General features: G+C 34.8%; 3 protein-coding genes across 4 annotated transcripts in view; all 3 read left to right on the top strand.

The window, feature by feature from the left end:
• Positions 1 to 943, top strand: part of LOC117327282 (brefeldin A-inhibited guanine nucleotide-exchange protein 3-like) — a 28944-nt gene extending 28001 nt beyond the window's left edge. For both annotated transcript variants that reach the window (XM_033884205.1, XM_033884204.1), the window contains exon 25: positions 569 to 943. In XM_033884205.1, the coding sequence (XP_033740096.1) occupies positions 569 to 833 (265 nt within the window). In that variant the 3' untranslated portion in view covers positions 834 to 943. The remainder of the gene's footprint in view (positions 1 to 568) is intronic.
• On the top strand, positions 928 to 2722 carry LOC117328322 (brefeldin A-inhibited guanine nucleotide-exchange protein 3-like). Its single transcript, XM_033885846.1, has 4 exons — positions 928 to 1072; positions 1750 to 1920; positions 2290 to 2410; positions 2623 to 2722. Exons 1-4 carry the CDS (start codon positions 928 to 930, stop codon positions 2720 to 2722), a joined length of 537 nt encoding a protein of 178 aa, XP_033741737.1.
• On the top strand, positions 2433 to 8211 carry LOC117327283 (brefeldin A-inhibited guanine nucleotide-exchange protein 3-like). Its single transcript, XM_033884206.1, has 7 exons — positions 2433 to 2480; positions 2858 to 3086; positions 3898 to 4031; positions 4493 to 4656; positions 5358 to 5939; positions 6353 to 6669; positions 7225 to 8211. Exons 2-7 carry the CDS (start codon positions 2862 to 2864, stop codon positions 7444 to 7446), a joined length of 1644 nt encoding a protein of 547 aa, XP_033740097.1. The 5' UTR covers positions 2433 to 2480; positions 2858 to 2861; the 3' UTR covers positions 7447 to 8211.
• The last annotated feature ends 9695 nt before the right edge of the window (positions 8212 to 17906 follow it).

Consider the following 17906-nt stretch of genomic DNA (forward strand, 5'->3'; position numbering starts at 1 on the left):
TAGTGCGATCATATTAAATAAATCTTTGGTTTATCAGTTGCTTAATATTATCTTTGAAAATTGATTTATCAACCAAGATTTTCTTTTCTAAAAAAAAGTAAGTGACAGATCACTTTATATGATACTTTTTATCTTCCCAAGGGGCAGAAGGACTTATGATTAAGTTTCTTGCTTTAGTTAGTAATAATCTCATCCATATAACAGTTTAAAAACAAATTGATGCTTCTTTTAAGATTTCCCACTGGTAGACATATGAAGATTTGCCATTACCAAATTAAATTTCCACATAAAACAGCAACAGTAACTTGATTTGATCACATTGGTCACTGTATCAATAGCTCTATATACGGCAGCAAAAATATCTAAATCTAAACCTCTCAAAATCAATGCAGGGTCCATATTTTTGCTTTAAAGTTATTCTGGTGAAAAACTATTGGTAAGATGTGGATAAAAAGCATGTCCTTTTCCATTACCACATTGTGTCCAAACATGCATGTACTCTAACATTAATTTTGATATTTAATAACTATAATTCCATAAGCTAACTGTTTAAATCTTTTATCCATAGAATCCATACAGATTCATCACAACAGATAGTTGACCCAGTTCTACCTCACATGGACATGGATGAGTTTACCAGACATTTCAATACTCCAACTCAGACAGCAATCCCTAATGGGGACTTCCGACCCCATGTCGCCGGGGACAATACAGGGACGTCCCACTTGTCCACACAGAAATCCCTAGATGAGGAGGAAAAGACTTATGACAGTGGTAGCATTACGTCAAATGATTCCGGGGATAACTGTAGTTCCTGGAGAAAAGCTAGTTAATTCTGTGTCAAGTCTCCAAAGTAAGCCCAAAGATAAGACAGATAATTTGGTGACAAAGGAGCCATCAGTTCACGAGGAGGATACACTGGAATCAATGGACAACCAGTCAGGCATTCTCCACGTGTGGTTCCTGGTAGTTGATGGTCTAGCCGGATCAGTGGCTTCCTGTCCGAAGATCTACCAGTCTGACACACTGGAAATGCTTTTCTCCATCCTTAAATCTACTGCCAATATTCCTGGTAAGAATTCATTCAGAAACTCTGATACAAAATATTTCATAAAACATATTGGATAGATTAGATATCCTTGAAATGTTTAAATCTACCGTACTTTGATTTTCAAAGCAGTATTTTCAGGATTGAACTATTACACGGTTAATGTACTTTTGTTACAGGATACAGTTGATATAATTATCTATCTATATACCAGTATATATCTACAGTGTTCTAGAATTCTAGAATAATTCAGTGTACAGGGGAAAATTTGCCCTAGCTTAACTTCCACTTGTTTCACCATTTATATGAGGAATGAAAATAAGATAAGTAAGATAAGATAAGTTTATTTCTGGTTCAGGACATTTTATAGCCCTCTATACTAGACTCCAAAAAAAACCCAGATATTTATACACATATATACATAACACATATCAAAAACATGTACACCAATACATTAAGATTAAATTAAATTAATTAATTTAAATAGAAGGCATAAGTAAGAGAAAATTTGGAATTAAAGCTGATCTACATTATCACTGATGGCAGCTGTTTGATAGCTAAAAATACTTACAGGTGATGTGATTGAAAACTTGCCTAAAGATAGTAGTTTTTGCAGAGCCAAAAAATGCATTGTGAATATTATGTAAATGTAATATAATGAAGTTGTGTAAATAATATAATATGTATATTGAATGAACCAGGTCCGACTTTTGCCCTGTACTGTGTGAACCGCCTGTTGCTGCCGATGCTGCAGGCCTGGTTAAGATCAGGGGTGAGGAAGTATGGGTACTGGGACACTGGCGCCACCAACTTCAAGCAATGCTGCGGACTCTGTACTGACCTCATCGTCGACTTCACACAGCAGTTTGCAGGTAAGTGATCAGGTTTTAGTCTGATGGAAAAGATTAAAAAGAAAAATGGAATATTTTTTTGGAAATCAAAAAAAATATTGGAACATGACAATTGCATAATGAATGTAAAAATAATTACAATTCTACTTTATATATAACCAAGTTTTTGTTTTGCAAACGTTTTTTAAAACACTATAATTACGGATAATGCTTACATATTTTATCAATAATCCTTTTATAAGCCACAAATATTTGTTGTACAATTCTGAAACAATTAATCACTTGTGAGCCGAGATCAAAGTCTGTAATAACCCTTCTCTGTTTGTAATATAGATATTACTGGTATGCAGTTGAATCGTTAACATGATACAATGCTTGTTGTTGATGTAGATTGTAAAGGAAAGACTGGAAATCTAGTGGAGGTGATGCTGAAACAGCTTCTGGACATCATGATAGAGTGTATAGCCCAGCCTGTGGAGGTTATATCTCGCCTTGGCTGTTCCTGTATCAGGTAAGGTACCATGATAGTGTATAGCCCAGCCTGTGGAGGTTATATCTCGCCTTGGCTGTTCCTGTATCAGGTAAGATACCATATTTTTATGGTATCATCAAATACGTCCCCTCCCTTGGTGTTCAAGTTCAATACCATATTTATCCTCAAATAAGCCCCCTCTCCTAGTGTAAAAGTTTAGTACTAAAGATTATTTGATTATTTGTGAACAGGTTTAGCTGTTTTAAAACTGATAATTCTGCAAAAATGAAGAAGGCCGGCATATTTGTGGGCAGGGCCTTATTTACAAATGAATACAGTATAAATATATGACGTTTGGTTCATTTCTAAACTTTAGAGTCATGAGTGGATAAACTAATTCTAATATAATGAACCCTTTGGCTCCATTTTGAATTTTATTTGAATTGCAACTATAACGCTGTGTCATGCTTTCATTCCTGTTGACAGACACATGCTGCTAAGTGCTGGCGAGTCTTTCACAGAAAACATGTGGCAGATCAGTTCTACAGCCATGCAGAGGGCCCTGGATGTAACCACCTTCCATCTACGTCAGCTCATGATTCTGTTTGAAGTGAACTCTGAAAACTTCTATGGTGACAGAGGTCAGGTGAAGGTAGCAATGAGGAGGGACAGTTCATCTGCTGAGTGTAAACGACTACAGCACCTGGCACATCAGGTCAGCAAAAAGTCTTCACATGTCATATAAAACCCATTTATGGATTCTTAAGTATGTGTAATTTGATATTGGGGATAACGGTCTTCACATGTCATATAAAACCCATTTATGGATTCTTAAGTATGTGTAATTTGATATTGGAGATAACATATAAACTTTATTTATTTTACAACAATTGTGAAACAAGTTATATAAACTTATATTAATCACGCTTGTTGGCCTGGATGGAAGCCTGCGAGGGGTCTTACTGTGGGAGGAAACAGGAGTACCCGGGGAAAACTTACGTGGTAGGACAGGTGACCCCATAGGAGGCATCTCTGTAATGAAAACCTGATGGAGGTCTAATTACATTTAACAACCTTCTCACAACAAGTTGCACTTATAGGCCAAGAATAGTACATTTGTAATTCGCATGCATGACCCCTGTCACCTGAAGGTCAACCTGTTAAAGACACTATCACCTATGTTAATGTAACTGGACAGCTGGATGGAAGAAAGTGAAAAGTATTACGCGAGAAAAATCTGTTATTCCTCAGAATGATAATCTTATTCAAGTTTGAACGATGAGAATTCTTATTTCAAAATAGATCTTACTTCATGGTTCTAGTTCTTTTACCAGATTAAGCTCTGGTATTGAATCAAAGTGATCAATTTTTGATATACTCTAATTATAATTTGGGTGGTCCACTTTGAAAATACTTTAATAGAATTGGGTTTTAGTAAGTATGTTATGAAAATATCCAATATAAGATATTGTAATTAGTCTTCTATAGATCCAATATATAAACGTCATCCTCTTGTGCCTCCCCAGGTGTTCCTACTGGACAGCCAGGTATCTGGAGACACGGCCCTGACCAGTGAGGTTGATGAGGACAAGTCTTTTGTGTTCCTACTTTACCCTCCAGGTCAGGAGAACAGCCTCAACCCTGACGATATAATAGCCAGGTAACTCTTGTTTAGTCCAGGTTTATATTTGGGGAGGAATGTTGTTTGTGACTACTCTCACAAATTATTTTTTGCCCTAGCCCCAAAGGCTTTTTGATATCCCATTTTTTCCATATTAATGCTCTTTACTCTCTCAATTAATTTCATAAACCTTGGTTCATATGGTAAGTATCATAAAAAGTTGTGCTATTTTGATTTATTTTCAATTTGATGATATTGACATGGGAGTTATGCCCCTTTAATGATTTCCCTGCATAAATTTTCTTCGGGAGAATGGACCTTTAGCTTACATTTCTAGTTTATGTTTTGAACAATACATAAATTCATTCTTACTTTGTAAGGATAGTGAACTTTGAGGTACAATTCAGCTATGAATTTGTATCTGCAGTAATTATTGTCCTCTGAATTACGTGGGTGTGGTTATGGAATTTGACTGACTATGGAGATTTGTAATTTTACAGGATACCATTCCGTGGTGTGGTCGTCGGACTCCTGTCTCATCAACTACTTTTACAGACTGTGGGCAGTGTCCTACTAAATCCTGCCCACCACCCACAAGCCAATTCCTCTGAACGGCCTGACCAGAAAGGAGAGAAGGCTGTGGATGATGCTGTCACCAAACTAGGTAATGATGACATCAGGTTTCTCCATGAATTTTATATCAAAACTTAAGCCAGTCTTGTGTGCGTAAAAACGGTGAGCCAAACACAGAGATTCATTCAATGGTCTGATTTATTGGAGAGCATTGTTGACATGTTTTGGCTATAGATCAGTTGTCATCAGAACCAATGAACCCAATGACGATGGCTACTCTATAGCCGAAACATGTCAACAACGCTCTCCAATAAATCAGATCATGGAATGAATTCTCTGTGTTGCGCACATATTACCTGATTTTCGGTGAGACCTCGTATAATCCAAGACAGATTCGTCTGGATTGCTACGATTCTCTACCTTCTGGGACGTTGTGTCTCCACCCCCTATATGGATTTAAGTCAATCTTGTTAAAATTCAGTTTATCTGTACATTTCTGAAAGATGCTACTACTTCTGTAAGGGTGTATTTGAATCCCTTAATTTCCAGATTTTCAGCATGAAGTAGTTGGTGTCATAAATTGTTGCCCTTTGTCCATCCATATTTTCCATCTGTCACAATTTTCGAGAAGATCAGTCTGGCATGCACTCATTGATAGTGATATGATGCTATATTTCGCATGTAAGTTCCGTTGGGATCGAATTAAAATGCTGTTCATTTATTAATGATATGTAACATTGTAATAAGGTGGCAGATTATCCAGTAATTATAACCACTATCTCTTATTCTCAGGTATGGTTCCAATGATGTCAACTCGTAATATATTGACGTTATTGAAATGTCTTTGGTGCTCCAATAAATTGGCAGGAGAATTTGATTCACGTCCTGGTTTGAAGTTCCTCATTCAGAAAGTAGCTCGGACTGAGGTAGCTGTGAATCTGTACAAACAGGCCGGAGCCAGCATGATCTTCTACATGAATACATTACTACAGATCTGTGCTTGTTTCAATGATCTTTCGCGACCCGAAATACGGACTTGCTTGTTTGGTCCTGATGTGGACAAACTGGACATTGGTCAAGCACTGAGTACACACCTGTCAGACAAGACTGAAATGAGCTCTAACAAGATAATGTTTATACAACTACTGTGGTGTGTGTGTAATGATCTGTGCCAGATGTACGTGGATATGTTGTCCGACGAGTACATAGAGAAAGCCGACCAGATGGCAGAGCGAGAGCTTTTCTTCTTGATAGCCCAACCTGACAGCATCACGGACATTGTACACAGCAAGGACAGGCAAAAGGCAGCCCTGGATACAGAGGCTGTCATTCAACTACAGGGTGTCATGGCAACGGAAGCAATCACTCTCCAAGGTAATCTTTACTAAGTTTTGTAAAATCAAACAAATTATTACTGGTATCCCCTGCATGTTTGTTGTAATGGATTAAAATGCAAATTCATACCATTCATAGCATAGTTACAGTTCAGATTTCCAACCAATAAAAATATTATATGTGTGCTTACTAGGCATGAAGTGATAATACTATCTTGCTACAAGAAATAGGTCCTTGGTTCTGATCCTACCCTTGGAGGCTTACTTTCAATACAAGTATTACAGTTATTGAAAATATTTTAACATGATTGCTGAGATATCCTGTCAAGCATTTTAAAGACATCAGAGACAATTTTTAAAAGTTTTTATTGAAGAAAAAAAAATTACTTCCAGATTCTTTATTAACAACTTAAATAATGCTACTTATTATTTTTATTTGCCATGACTTTCCAGAAGAACCAGCGACCCAAGGATTTGAGGATGTCATAAATATAACAGAAGAAATATGTGAATCTCCACAACAGGAAATAAAGGGCATGATGGGTAAAAGTAAGCGAGAGTTGAGGGAGGAACATGATAGCCGAGTGTACACCCTAGCTACAGACACCCTCATCAAGACCCTCATGACAGAGTACAAAAAACGTAAACAGCACCATGCTATGCCAGCATTTGTCAAACTAACCAAACAAAAGAAGAGTAATACTCCTCAGCTGAAGAAAGAAGTTGTTGATGAAGTTATAGAGAAACAACAAAAAACATCATTAATGAAGGTATGTACAGTATACTCAAATTAATATTTCATTTTTCCAAAGTTCATACTCGGTCTGTTTTCTCTTCCTTAAAGTTGCTTATTGGTTTATGTCAACCTACACTGGTATTCAGTCACGAATTTCAGTAGATTATTTTGAAACTTGCAAAACAATACAAATCCCTTCACATGCCAACACCCAACATAAAATATAATTGAAGTCTGAGCAAAATCTGTTTTAAAGTGAAGTCTCTAATAATATAAGTGATGGCAAAGATTTTCTATAAGTAGTAATTGTGACCCCGATTCCTTGAAACACAAACTCGTTCCAGTTGTTCTCATTCTTGACCAATGTACAGAATCGGAGCAATTAAAATCCATTGAAAACATAAATTTACAAATGTGATTCCAAAAAGTGAATGTATCATATTTTTAATAAATGAAAGTACATATGATATATATACATGTACATATATATGTCCTCTCCTTGATTTCATTGTGATGGGATTATCAATCTGAGACTGATTGTATATTAGAATAGATTCTAATTGCTCTATAATGCTGTGTTAATTTACAGGACAGCGAGGCGAGAGCCCAGTCACTGACAGAACTACTGTGTACCATACTGGGGCTGTTCCAACAGTTGTCAGACCAAAAGTTTGACGCTCTTCTCCCAGCAATCTACAACTGTGCCAACCAGCTGGTGTGTCATGCTCAGGATCCCCGCCTCAAGGAGGCACTTGGCCAGTGGACACACAGAATAGGCGCCATCCTCCAACTCATGCCGTCATCTCCATAGCAACAGTGGTCACAATTCAAAATTGACCGATTTATACACAGGATTAGGGATAATTCCTAATCTCTATGGTAACTGTGATCTTAAAGAAAATTGACCAAAGGTAAACTGATAATGGCCATTTCTTATTCCCATGGTAAATGTATTTATATACATGTGTCATGTACCTGATCAATTGTGCACAGAATAGTTAGGGTTCAACCTTTTTAGTTAATTTAATTATTCAGGATAGATGTCATCAATGCCCACGTTTCCGTAGACGCAAGTTTACTGGACTTTTTATTTGCGAGTAAACACAAGAATCTCTCTGTCCATCAACAACATACCATGTAGCTGCTTATAATATAGGCATATTATTACATGTGCTCCATTAAATGTTATAAGTTACAGCTTGTCAAACAAGTTGAATTTGAGATTAGTCATAACAATGATAGGATTTATTATATAGAGGGGACATATCAGTGAATCTCCTTCAGTCATAGTAAACTGGTGATATATATTAGAATTGGTCAGGAATCTCCTGTTTGGATTATGTAATATTTAATTGATCATAGACACTTACTGCTAGAGAATTTGTTAATTTTTGGCTAGTACAATCAATTTAAACGAAGCGTGCATGTAAGTACTAAAAGCTGTCGTTATTATTCAGTAATAGGTCTAATTATGATAACTTGATACCTTGTTTTTCTTCGAGTTGATTTTCGGTTCTATGCCAGGACCCTTCAATCATCAGCCGGGTTCGCTAGATTTTTCCATGATTACTCAGAAGCATACTCAATTAGCATAATAAGATATCTTGCAATCAATTCTGCACAAATAGTGAGGAGAAAAAAATATGAATATGCATCCCACTGAGATAGTTTTATACATTGCAAGTTGAAAAATGTATACAATATCACAGTAGTTAATCTTTGAATCAGAAAAGTCACAAATAAGATGAAGTAACTTAACATATGCCACTAAAGCTTAATCATGATGTGATATACAATCAGCCCTTTGTTCCGAGGGTAGAATTTATCAAAACTATGGAGTCGTTGATCTTATGGATTTATTTACAAAGTCTTTGTTTTTCATGTTTCTATTGTTATATCTACACCACCTTTTACAAAGGAAGGCTTTTATTGTAACTGTCTAAAAACTTGTTCTTAAATTCTCGAAATGTCAAGGTGTTTGTAGTATCAAAGCAAGAAATGTGTTAATGATTCAAAAGTTATCTGAAAATAATGCGAAAGATTGTATGAAAATGGTACAACTCTGGGTATAGATCAATCTTTTTAAAAATAGTTTAACTTTATTTAAAAATGACATAAAAGTGTTTCAAGAAAGAAAATAAGTCAAGAAAATCAAATAATGTTTTTTTTTTTCAATGTAAGGTTATATATTGGTAAGTGTAGACCCCTATATAGATAAGATATTAATTATTAATGGCCAATCCCTTTTCCCTTAGAGGATCATATCTTCTCAATAGATCTGAAATCCACTACATGAAATATCAATAAGTTTCAGTTTACAAGATAAAGTCCATTGTAGCACAGTAAAAAAAGTTTCCTTTGTTGATAAATTATTTATTAATGTCATTTTTATTTTCATTTAAAGATAAATTACATGAAATTATTTTAACGCACTTGAGATTTCTCTATTTAACATTAAAGCCATTCTCTACAACCAATATTATAACTTTGTAATTTATCTGTAGAATGTAAATCATGTTATAACTGTACTGCTGCCAAATTTGTTGTATTTGTGAATGTTGGAAAATGTTTGATTTCCATTCATTCTGTGAATTATTGTGATGCAATATAACATTAGGTGTATTTTATTGCTTTACAGAATGTTTTGTTTCAGAGTATACTTGGTTATAGATGTTGATTAAATCCTTATCATACATCTGTATAGATCGTTAATTAGGTTAGTGAATGTGTATTAACATTGTAGAGTTTTACTGAAGTTAAACTAGTTCTGCAACAAAATATATACATATACATTGTTGAAATATGCTGTATTTATCTGCAAATAAGCCCCTGTTCACAAACAACTCCTTTCTTAAAATTTACAGAATCTTCCATTTTAAAACGGTAACCAAAAGGAGGTTCACAAATAGCTCATACCAAACTTCAGGCCTAAGATTTTGAGCTCCGGCAGGGACTTATTTGAGAATGAATACAGTAATAGTTATTCTTGTCAAATTAACACCTGCCAATTTATTTGGTGCTAACCTTTAACCTTTGTTATGTGCATTATAACAGTGACAGACTCCTGTAATTGTCAATGATGAGTGCAATATCGTGTTGTGGTTTGATTAACATTGTACATTGTAATCTATTTCCCCAGCCTAGGGTACACTGTCCGTAGTAAACATTGTACATTGTAATCTATTTCCCCAGCCTAGGGTACGCTGTCTGTAGTTAACATTGTACATTATAATCTATTTCCCCCGCCCTAGGGTACGCTGTCTGTAGTTAACATTGTACATTATAATCTATTTCCCCCGCCCTAGGGTACGCTGTCTGTAGTTAACATTGTACATTGTAATCTATTTCCCCAGCCTAGGGTACACGTCTGTAGTTAACATTGTACATTGTAATATATTTCCCCACCCTAGGGTACACGTCTGTAGTTAACATTGTAATATATTTCCCCACCCTAGTGTACACTGTCTGTAGTTAACATTAATTGTACATGTAATCTATTTCCCCAGCCTAGGGTACACTGTCTGTAGTTAACTCCATCTGTCTCATTTTGGTTTCCAGACATTTAGTATAGCTCTCCTGATTATGATAGACTCATTAGACATAATGTAGCTATTTATTGTTTAATTTAATCATTTACAGATCACATTACCAGTACTAATGTCTCTACATAATATAGTATCATTGATGGGTTGGCATTATATTGTGAATCTGATTTGAGTTTTTCTCCAGCACCTATTTGTTTTGTTCTGGGCATCCTTTTGAAGAAACCATGCAGATATGCTTTAAAATTTATTACATTTTTACCAGTGAAATATCGAAAATTCTTACAGTGATATTTTTCAATAGTGGATAATATCACTTCTAACTTTTCTGATTTGACCAATCAAGACACTGCTTACAAACGACAATGGGGAAAATTAAAACCTGACCCGGTATATTTTGTTATAAGAATATAATGAATAGAATTTCAGTAATACCAAACACATTTCACGAGAGGGGCGAATATTTTGATATTTTTCACGAGTGCGTATACCAAATATATTTCACTTGTGTAGCTAATAATTTGCTATGCATTCCTGTAAGATATCAAAATATTTACAACACTTGTGAAATATATTGGGCTAAATATACTGAAGACACATATCCTGTATTTATTTTATGTTAGAGATTTCCGCAGATCTACATTATACGGAGGTTCCTCTTGATTATGACAAATATTTTAAGGTGAAGAGATTGTCTTTTAACAGATATAGTTTTATCTATTATGAATAGTAGTTCTATCCTTGCGAAATAAAATGTTCACCTCTTATCTGAACTGGGATACCGATTTGAGAATTCTCAATTATTTTTAAAGTTGAGGAAACATTGTGATCGTGAATATTTGTAGTATTGACTCCATTGAGGACCTTCACCCACCCAAGCTTACCTGGCTCAGAGTAGCTGTTGTGATCGCAATCAGGATATGTTATTTTTTATGCTCAGATTTTTTTTTTAGATATTGTTGTTTATTTGATCTATTTTTTTGGGTATATTTTGTTGATTATATATATTAAGTTTGTTCCATGTCTACTGCAGATCGGTGTGTATGATTTACTTGTTTTATAGATATACTTTATTCGCTATATTTATCTTCGTAGAGAGTCAACACGTTCTGATTTTGTTAATGCCAGCAAAGATTTTTTTAAATTTTAAATGTTATGAAGAAAACTCTCTCTCCTTACAAAGTTTATATAAGTAATGCTAACCCTTGCAATATCATCTGTTATGTTAAAGTTAATTTATTATACATTGTATGTTCTTATATTAAATTGCTACCTACAGAAATCTCCACAATGAGATAAAATGTTTCAGAGGAAGGAATTTTACCTATTGGTAAGATCATGAGATGTAAATCTTTGTTTAATGACCACAGAGTTATTTAATCTGTTGCATACAATTATGGATCCTTCTCTGCTTCTTTGCATCATTATTAATTTTTTTAATACTGACTTCAAAGACCATGAGTATGTGATCTTAAATATTCAATCATCCTTTGTGCAATAATGAAATACATTGTAGGCTGCATTTTGAATTTAGCCTCCATTTAAATGCTTCTCTTGCAAATTTGCCCTATTCAAATATAATTCTGAAATAACCAATCAGAATTGTGTAAGTACAAAATGTACTGATTAATCTTCTAAAACGTGTCTATATTGTATAAGGTCCATTACGATTCCTGGTCAGTATACGATGTACCTATATATAGAAACATGTACACACAACAATGAATTACTGGAGGTAGCTACGTATATAGGCATCTCTTTTTTTTTGATCACTAGGGATTCTTAAATGTCAAATAATAATTTTTCTAGTTGTTGAAAACGACAATATGAACATTTTTTGGGAAATTATATTTAGTTTGGAGACTATTTTGCACTGCTTTTATAACCAAGATTTAGTCAGTATAACATGTATCACATATATACGCAGACACAAACTATATAACATGGTAAGGGACCATTAGTGATTACTTGATAAAACTATAAATTCCATGAAATTGTTCTCGTTATTTAGCTTGTTATTTTATTGTTTTGTTTACTTGATATTTATGTATATTTTGTGCCACTTTTCTGTAATTGCCCAAATTACATGTTGTTATAATTACTGGTACATTCAATAGCTGTAAAGGGACCAATTGGAAACCCTCAGGTTGAAACGTATCGCTTAGATTCATGTACAACTTAATGTTCAACAATGAACTCAGTTTTTACACCCTAAATAAAGTGAAAGTAGGTTTCATTATCTAAATGCAAAGTTCATACAAAATAGTTGTAGCTAAGATTGCTAAATTACAAGAATAAACTGGTCTCCAGTTCAAAACTGGAGACTTAACCTGTATGGAATTACATGTACATACCGATTCTGTCTCCACTAGTATGATAGCGAAATAAAAGGCATAGTGATATTGTAAAACATTCGTATTACAAGTTCAAAATTATCCCATGATTGGAAATTCTTTTATCTGTGATAATCATATATTTAGTTCTTATTCTAAAATACAGATAGATAATCATGTTTTAGTCAACAATTTAGATATTATCTGTTAGAAATATTTAGCTAACTTACCCCTCTCTCTTCTCCAGTTGTGAAATGCTGGATCTGTAATTGTCTATCTCTGGTGATATATTGTGTTATATGGTGGTGAAGTTCAGCAGTGATTGTGTAGTAGATGTAGCCATACAAAATTATGTCCATTCCACTTCGGCAGATCCAGCTTGATGTCTTGATGAAAGTAATATACAAAAATATATTTTTCTTTGAACCGACATTCCAAATAAATGTACATTGTTGTTCAGCCACTTAAGTGTCTTTGTTTTCTATGATAATACACTGTACATTATCTGCATGTTCTTGTCCGACATCTCCACACGATTACCCAACTGGCTATCCAGATATTATCCCAAATGGGAGGCAAAAATATGTTCCCATGGATCCAAATAATATCATTCATAGTGTATGTATTGGTCATCGCAGTAATAAAAAATACTTGTAATACTAATAAATGATACAATTATACATTATGTAAGATATGTAGATATTTTGGTTAGGACTCTAAGAATGGTGTCCCGACACTTTAACACTAGCCCTCCACCTCTGGGTTGCGAGTTCGATACCTACGTGGGGCAGTTGCCAGGTACTGACCGTAAGCCGGTGGTTTTTCTCCGGGTACTCCGGCTTTCCTCCACCTCCAAAACCTGGCACGTCCTTAAATGACCCTGGCTGTTACTAGGACGTTAAACAAAAACAAACCAAACTCTAAGAATCTAGAGACGTTCCCCATCCAATGTAATTTTCAAACGAGTGTGCCACAATGAATTGCGTAGTTGTATAAGCACCCTTGACAATATGATCAGTCTCTGCATCAAATCATTGTTTCCTGTTTGAAAATTTAATTTAACTTGATTGATAACCAAGGAAATATTTGTTTTATTGTACATATTTATCACCATCTTCAATAACTTCTGAATATCGTGATATCGTTAATTATCGATCTGCTAGCCTAGTAGTTCAACTCACGAACTTAGATATCCCCACTTTTATCAAAACTTCGCAGGACTCCTTCCAAGTACCGTTTTACCACGATTTCAGTCCCAGAGTGACCAGACAGCTGTATGACGCAGTTTGATTCAGTAGCTTTTATGTAATCCTTTCAATATAGTTACAAGAGTGGGAATACATTAAGGATGAATACGTTAGACTGGTTGGATTCCAGACGAACCGTACCTTTGTTGAGGGATACTAGTATCGTTTGGTGCACTGTGCCGTTCTCTTGATCGCTTTATTTCCATTTGAGGACGAATCCATCAAATAATTTATTAAAACATATTTACAAGAGCCTGGACAAGTTATTTTTACTTCATACAGATAGACATTAAATTGTCTTTAATAGAAGTTTATTGACTACACCGATCTGTAATCTTTCCAGAACTTGAAACCATGGACACTACTGCTTCTTACTTTTATCTTTATTTCAACATGACAAAAATAGTCGATTTCCCTATTTTGAAGTTTCTTTTCGTTCCTAACACCCTTTATTTCCCGTAAATGTCGACATTTAAGTGCAGACTAACTTGAAATGTGGTTTCCGTTATGAATAACAAATGCTGTTGGTTTGTGTTCAAAAATATTTTTATCATCGTCAGAGTGGTAGCATTCTATTTCAGTGTGGGTCTATTAGTGTTCGTTAATTAGTCCGGGTTATGGTTGTGTTCGTACTTCCTTGTATTTCACTTTGAAGACATAATAGTTTGAGTTGACCCTTATTTACATGATGGTTTTCGTCGATGAAACCACAGGCTTCTGCTTCTGGTTAGTGTTAATAGAGGGGGAAATATTAGACCCAACTCATACTTTATCAACGATATAGTATGAGTAGGGTCTAATATTTGTTTCTATTAATTCTAACCAGAAGCAGACGCCTGTGATGAAACAAAGATGCACACCTTGTCTGTTTCCTGTTCATCTGTAATGATACCCGTGTAGTTTTTCTCGGTACATATTGCACCCTTTTGAGTTAAAATTTCAAATTTATTATCGGTTCTGTATATATCTAGCTTTTAATAGTATTTTTAAAAAAAAAGTTATTATTCTCGTGCATACCCATTCAGAAACAATTGTATTATCAAAAAATCGTGAATTACTCACGTTCACAGCCGTGACAATGAGTGTCATATGATCTATGGTGAAAACGATATCAATGTGAAACCTTCGGGTTGAGGAAATAAACAGCCATTTGTGTTGACGATTTATTTCGTGGATATCATTTCCTGTTAACTGTACCACGCCTTAAACTAGTGATGCTTCTAATATCGTGGCATGATTTAATACAATGAAGGTCTTGTAGGTCTGCTGATCGATGGTAATTTCCGGAGATTTAGACCCCATATATGTCCCGGTGCACATCCTCTTAAGTTGATACACAAACAGGTGTCAATATTTTAAGAGCATGTTATGTGTTTGGGAGAATAGGTGTGAATAGTACACCATTGCATGTCAAAACGTAAGTGAAAAATGTTTTGATCTTTAATTGTCAACAAGAAATATCTTTAAGAAAGATAAACCGCATAGTTTTAATGCTGGTGGTTATAATGTAAAACTGCTGGTGAAATAAAATAACGAACTAATGAAATAAATGCGTTTCAGCACGGATAACAAAATTATATCAGTTTGAATCATTTTTGGTGATTGAATCAGGAATATGATTTTATTAATGTGTCATTTGAATAGATACATGCACTTATTCAGCTTGCTTTCAATCTTAATTTTGTTTCGTCTTTAACTGCATATCTGCATTTTGCATTTACCGATACAATGACCAATCACATACTTCATCTTGACCAGTAACGCCACCTTTCGCGTCATATCCGGAGCCAAAAGAAAATTATACGGCTATGCCGAAAAAACAAAGATAAATATAGTCATCATAGTAAGTCTGCAACCCAATAATCTGATACTGTACCTGTAGTTTAAGTACGACACTGTAGGAAGAAGTATATTAAGTGTTGACCTATTTGGTCGTTATCTATTTGTTATTTTCTCTAGGCGAGGTCCTGATTGTTTGACTTAATATGTGTTCATATCATACTGTAAATATGGAAATTTACGCGAGAGGGACATTTACGCTAGATCATTACGAGAAGGCCAATTCACTGCGAAAATTTCCCTCGCGCGTATTATTTTGTTAGTTTTATGGTATTTATGGAACAAATGAACAAGAAAAGTTCGCGGAATTAAGAAATCTCATACGTATCGAAATAACGAAATAACCACGTTTACAGTTAACATTTATGCATGGCGTGAACGTTTAAAAATAGTTTAAATATTGAGAAGTGATTTTTTAAATAGTTACATTCCTAAGTTGTCAAATAATGTAGTGTTTCTGAGTCCTCAACACTCCCGTTATAGCTGAGTTAGACTGTTTTCCTGGGCTGTGTTTATTACCTCAACACTCTCGTACTGTGGGTTTAACATATATTTTATTCGTTGACATGTACAAATGCCAGAATTCATTTACAATGTCATTTAGCATTCGACAGATTTACACAGGTAGTGATAAACTGGTGGTAAGATTTTCTACAAGCTTTCATTCGTCTAGGAGGGCAACTCGTAGACTGGTTCAAGTGCAATATTTTCAGACATAAATATTTGTAGCCACACAGAGCAGCATACATTGTTTTCTCACACGTAACCTTTTCCTACAGTAAGTAGCACCTTTTAGTACTGAAACACATGTGTCCCCATTGAAAGTTCAAACAGACTGTGGGTACAAGAGGCCTATCTGTAGATATAATCCCCATATATCTCACGTGGATGTATACAATCACGAGGGCTGAGTAAATAACGATTACTTATCTAGATTCTAAATCACTAGGTAGTCTATATAAAATGCGTTCCCGACCGTTCAGTGGACAGTGGATATTTAAACGCCTTGTGAACACTGATCTACAATACAATGCAGAATACGATTCCTCAATTGTGGCTTAATGATTCACCAATTATTGTGACTAAGACGGTAGAATCTTTGTTTAGAGTTTAAAAGTTTTTGATAGAGTGTAATGATTGTCCTTTAAAGGTGACTAAGATGGGTATAGGTTCATTATAATGAGATTTAGTGTTTTAAAATATTATCTGAACAAGACCTGTATACGCGTATGACAATTCGCAACAATGTATAAAATCTTATCGGAATGAAATCGGTGACCATTCCTTACCGATTATATCTTATTAATGAATTGTATTTAATGACAGGCGGAAAATCTTTCCTATTTGGTTTAAACTTGCTCATGGGATAAGATTAAATGTTCTAGCGGTATCTGGTGCTCGTTGTGTTGGAACATGACTAACGTTTGATGACTCCATAGTCTACATACAGTTCTCTATTGTAGCGATAATGTACATTTACTATGTCAATACACCTAAAGGTTGTTTAATACCTTTACCATACTGTCACCATACTGGTAAACACAAAACCTTAGATCAGTTCAGAACACATGTACTTAACGTTCTTTTGGAATCAATATTGAAAACTATGAAATTGATTGAATTATAGGACTATTGCACCTCCCGTCAAGATTTTGATATTCTTTTAATCTGTTTTAGTCGCCTCCAAGGTGTCATCATTTCAGGTCCTCGCATCACTGGCGAGTCCTAGAAGGACGAGACAGCTGTATGATGAAATGTGCTTATATCTTGGTTGTCCTTTGCATAATCCTTAGAGGGACAAATGTAAAGTCTATATTACATTATAGTCAAATAAATTCTTAATAGCTCACATTTGTGCTAATTATACCTGTATACAATCAATGTACAGGTGAAAGGAAAAGATACAAAACATGTTGATCCCACGTCAGGGCGAGGATATTGGAAAGTGTTGGGTAAACAATCACTAGTATAGGATCAGTGTAGACAAAGACGAAGTCTATACCAACACCTTTTAATTTACACCCTTTATATTTGGACAAATGTATGTTATAGTCCTGGTTATTTGATCTGAGTCTGTATGGTTGTCGGTCAACACAGAGTAAACATAAGAGCATATACCTGAATCCTGAACAAACGACATATAAGTCCACAACAAAAACACGCTCATGATAAGTTTAGTGTGAGTTCGACCTTGATTCTACTACAGAAGACCATATATTTCGGTCATGGAACTCAAATGATAAAAGGATTATGTTTTTTTGTCATTGTAGTAACATTAAATGTCATTACAGTTAGAAATCAATTTTTCTA

This window comes from Pecten maximus, chromosome 5 (assembly GCF_902652985.1).
Source record: "Pecten maximus chromosome 5, xPecMax1.1, whole genome shotgun sequence".
Taxonomy (NCBI): domain Eukaryota; kingdom Metazoa; phylum Mollusca; class Bivalvia; order Pectinida; family Pectinidae; genus Pecten; species Pecten maximus.

Bases quoted from the DNA above. Each gene is read 5' to 3' on its own strand.
- LOC117328322 (XM_033885846.1), top strand. From the start codon at position 928: ATGGACAACCAGTCAGGCATTCTCCACGTGTGGTTCCTGGTAGTTGAT. The intron at 1,921-2,289 runs GTAAGTGATCAG...TTGTTGATGTAG, and splicing joins CTTCACACAGCAGTTTGCAG to ATTGTAAAGGAAAGACTGGA. The intron at 2,411-2,622 runs GTAAGGTACCAT...ATTTGTGAACAG, and splicing joins CTTGGCTGTTCCTGTATCAG to GTTTAGCTGTTTTAAAACTG.
- LOC117327283 (XM_033884206.1), top strand. From the start codon at position 2,862: ATGCTGCTAAGTGCTGGCGAGTCTTTCACAGAAAACATGTGGCAGATC. The intron at 4,657-5,357 runs GTAATGATGACA...TCTTATTCTCAG, and splicing joins TGATGCTGTCACCAAACTAG to GTATGGTTCCAATGATGTCA. The intron at 6,670-7,224 runs GTATGTACAGTA...GTTAATTTACAG, and splicing joins AAAAAACATCATTAATGAAG to GACAGCGAGGCGAGAGCCCA.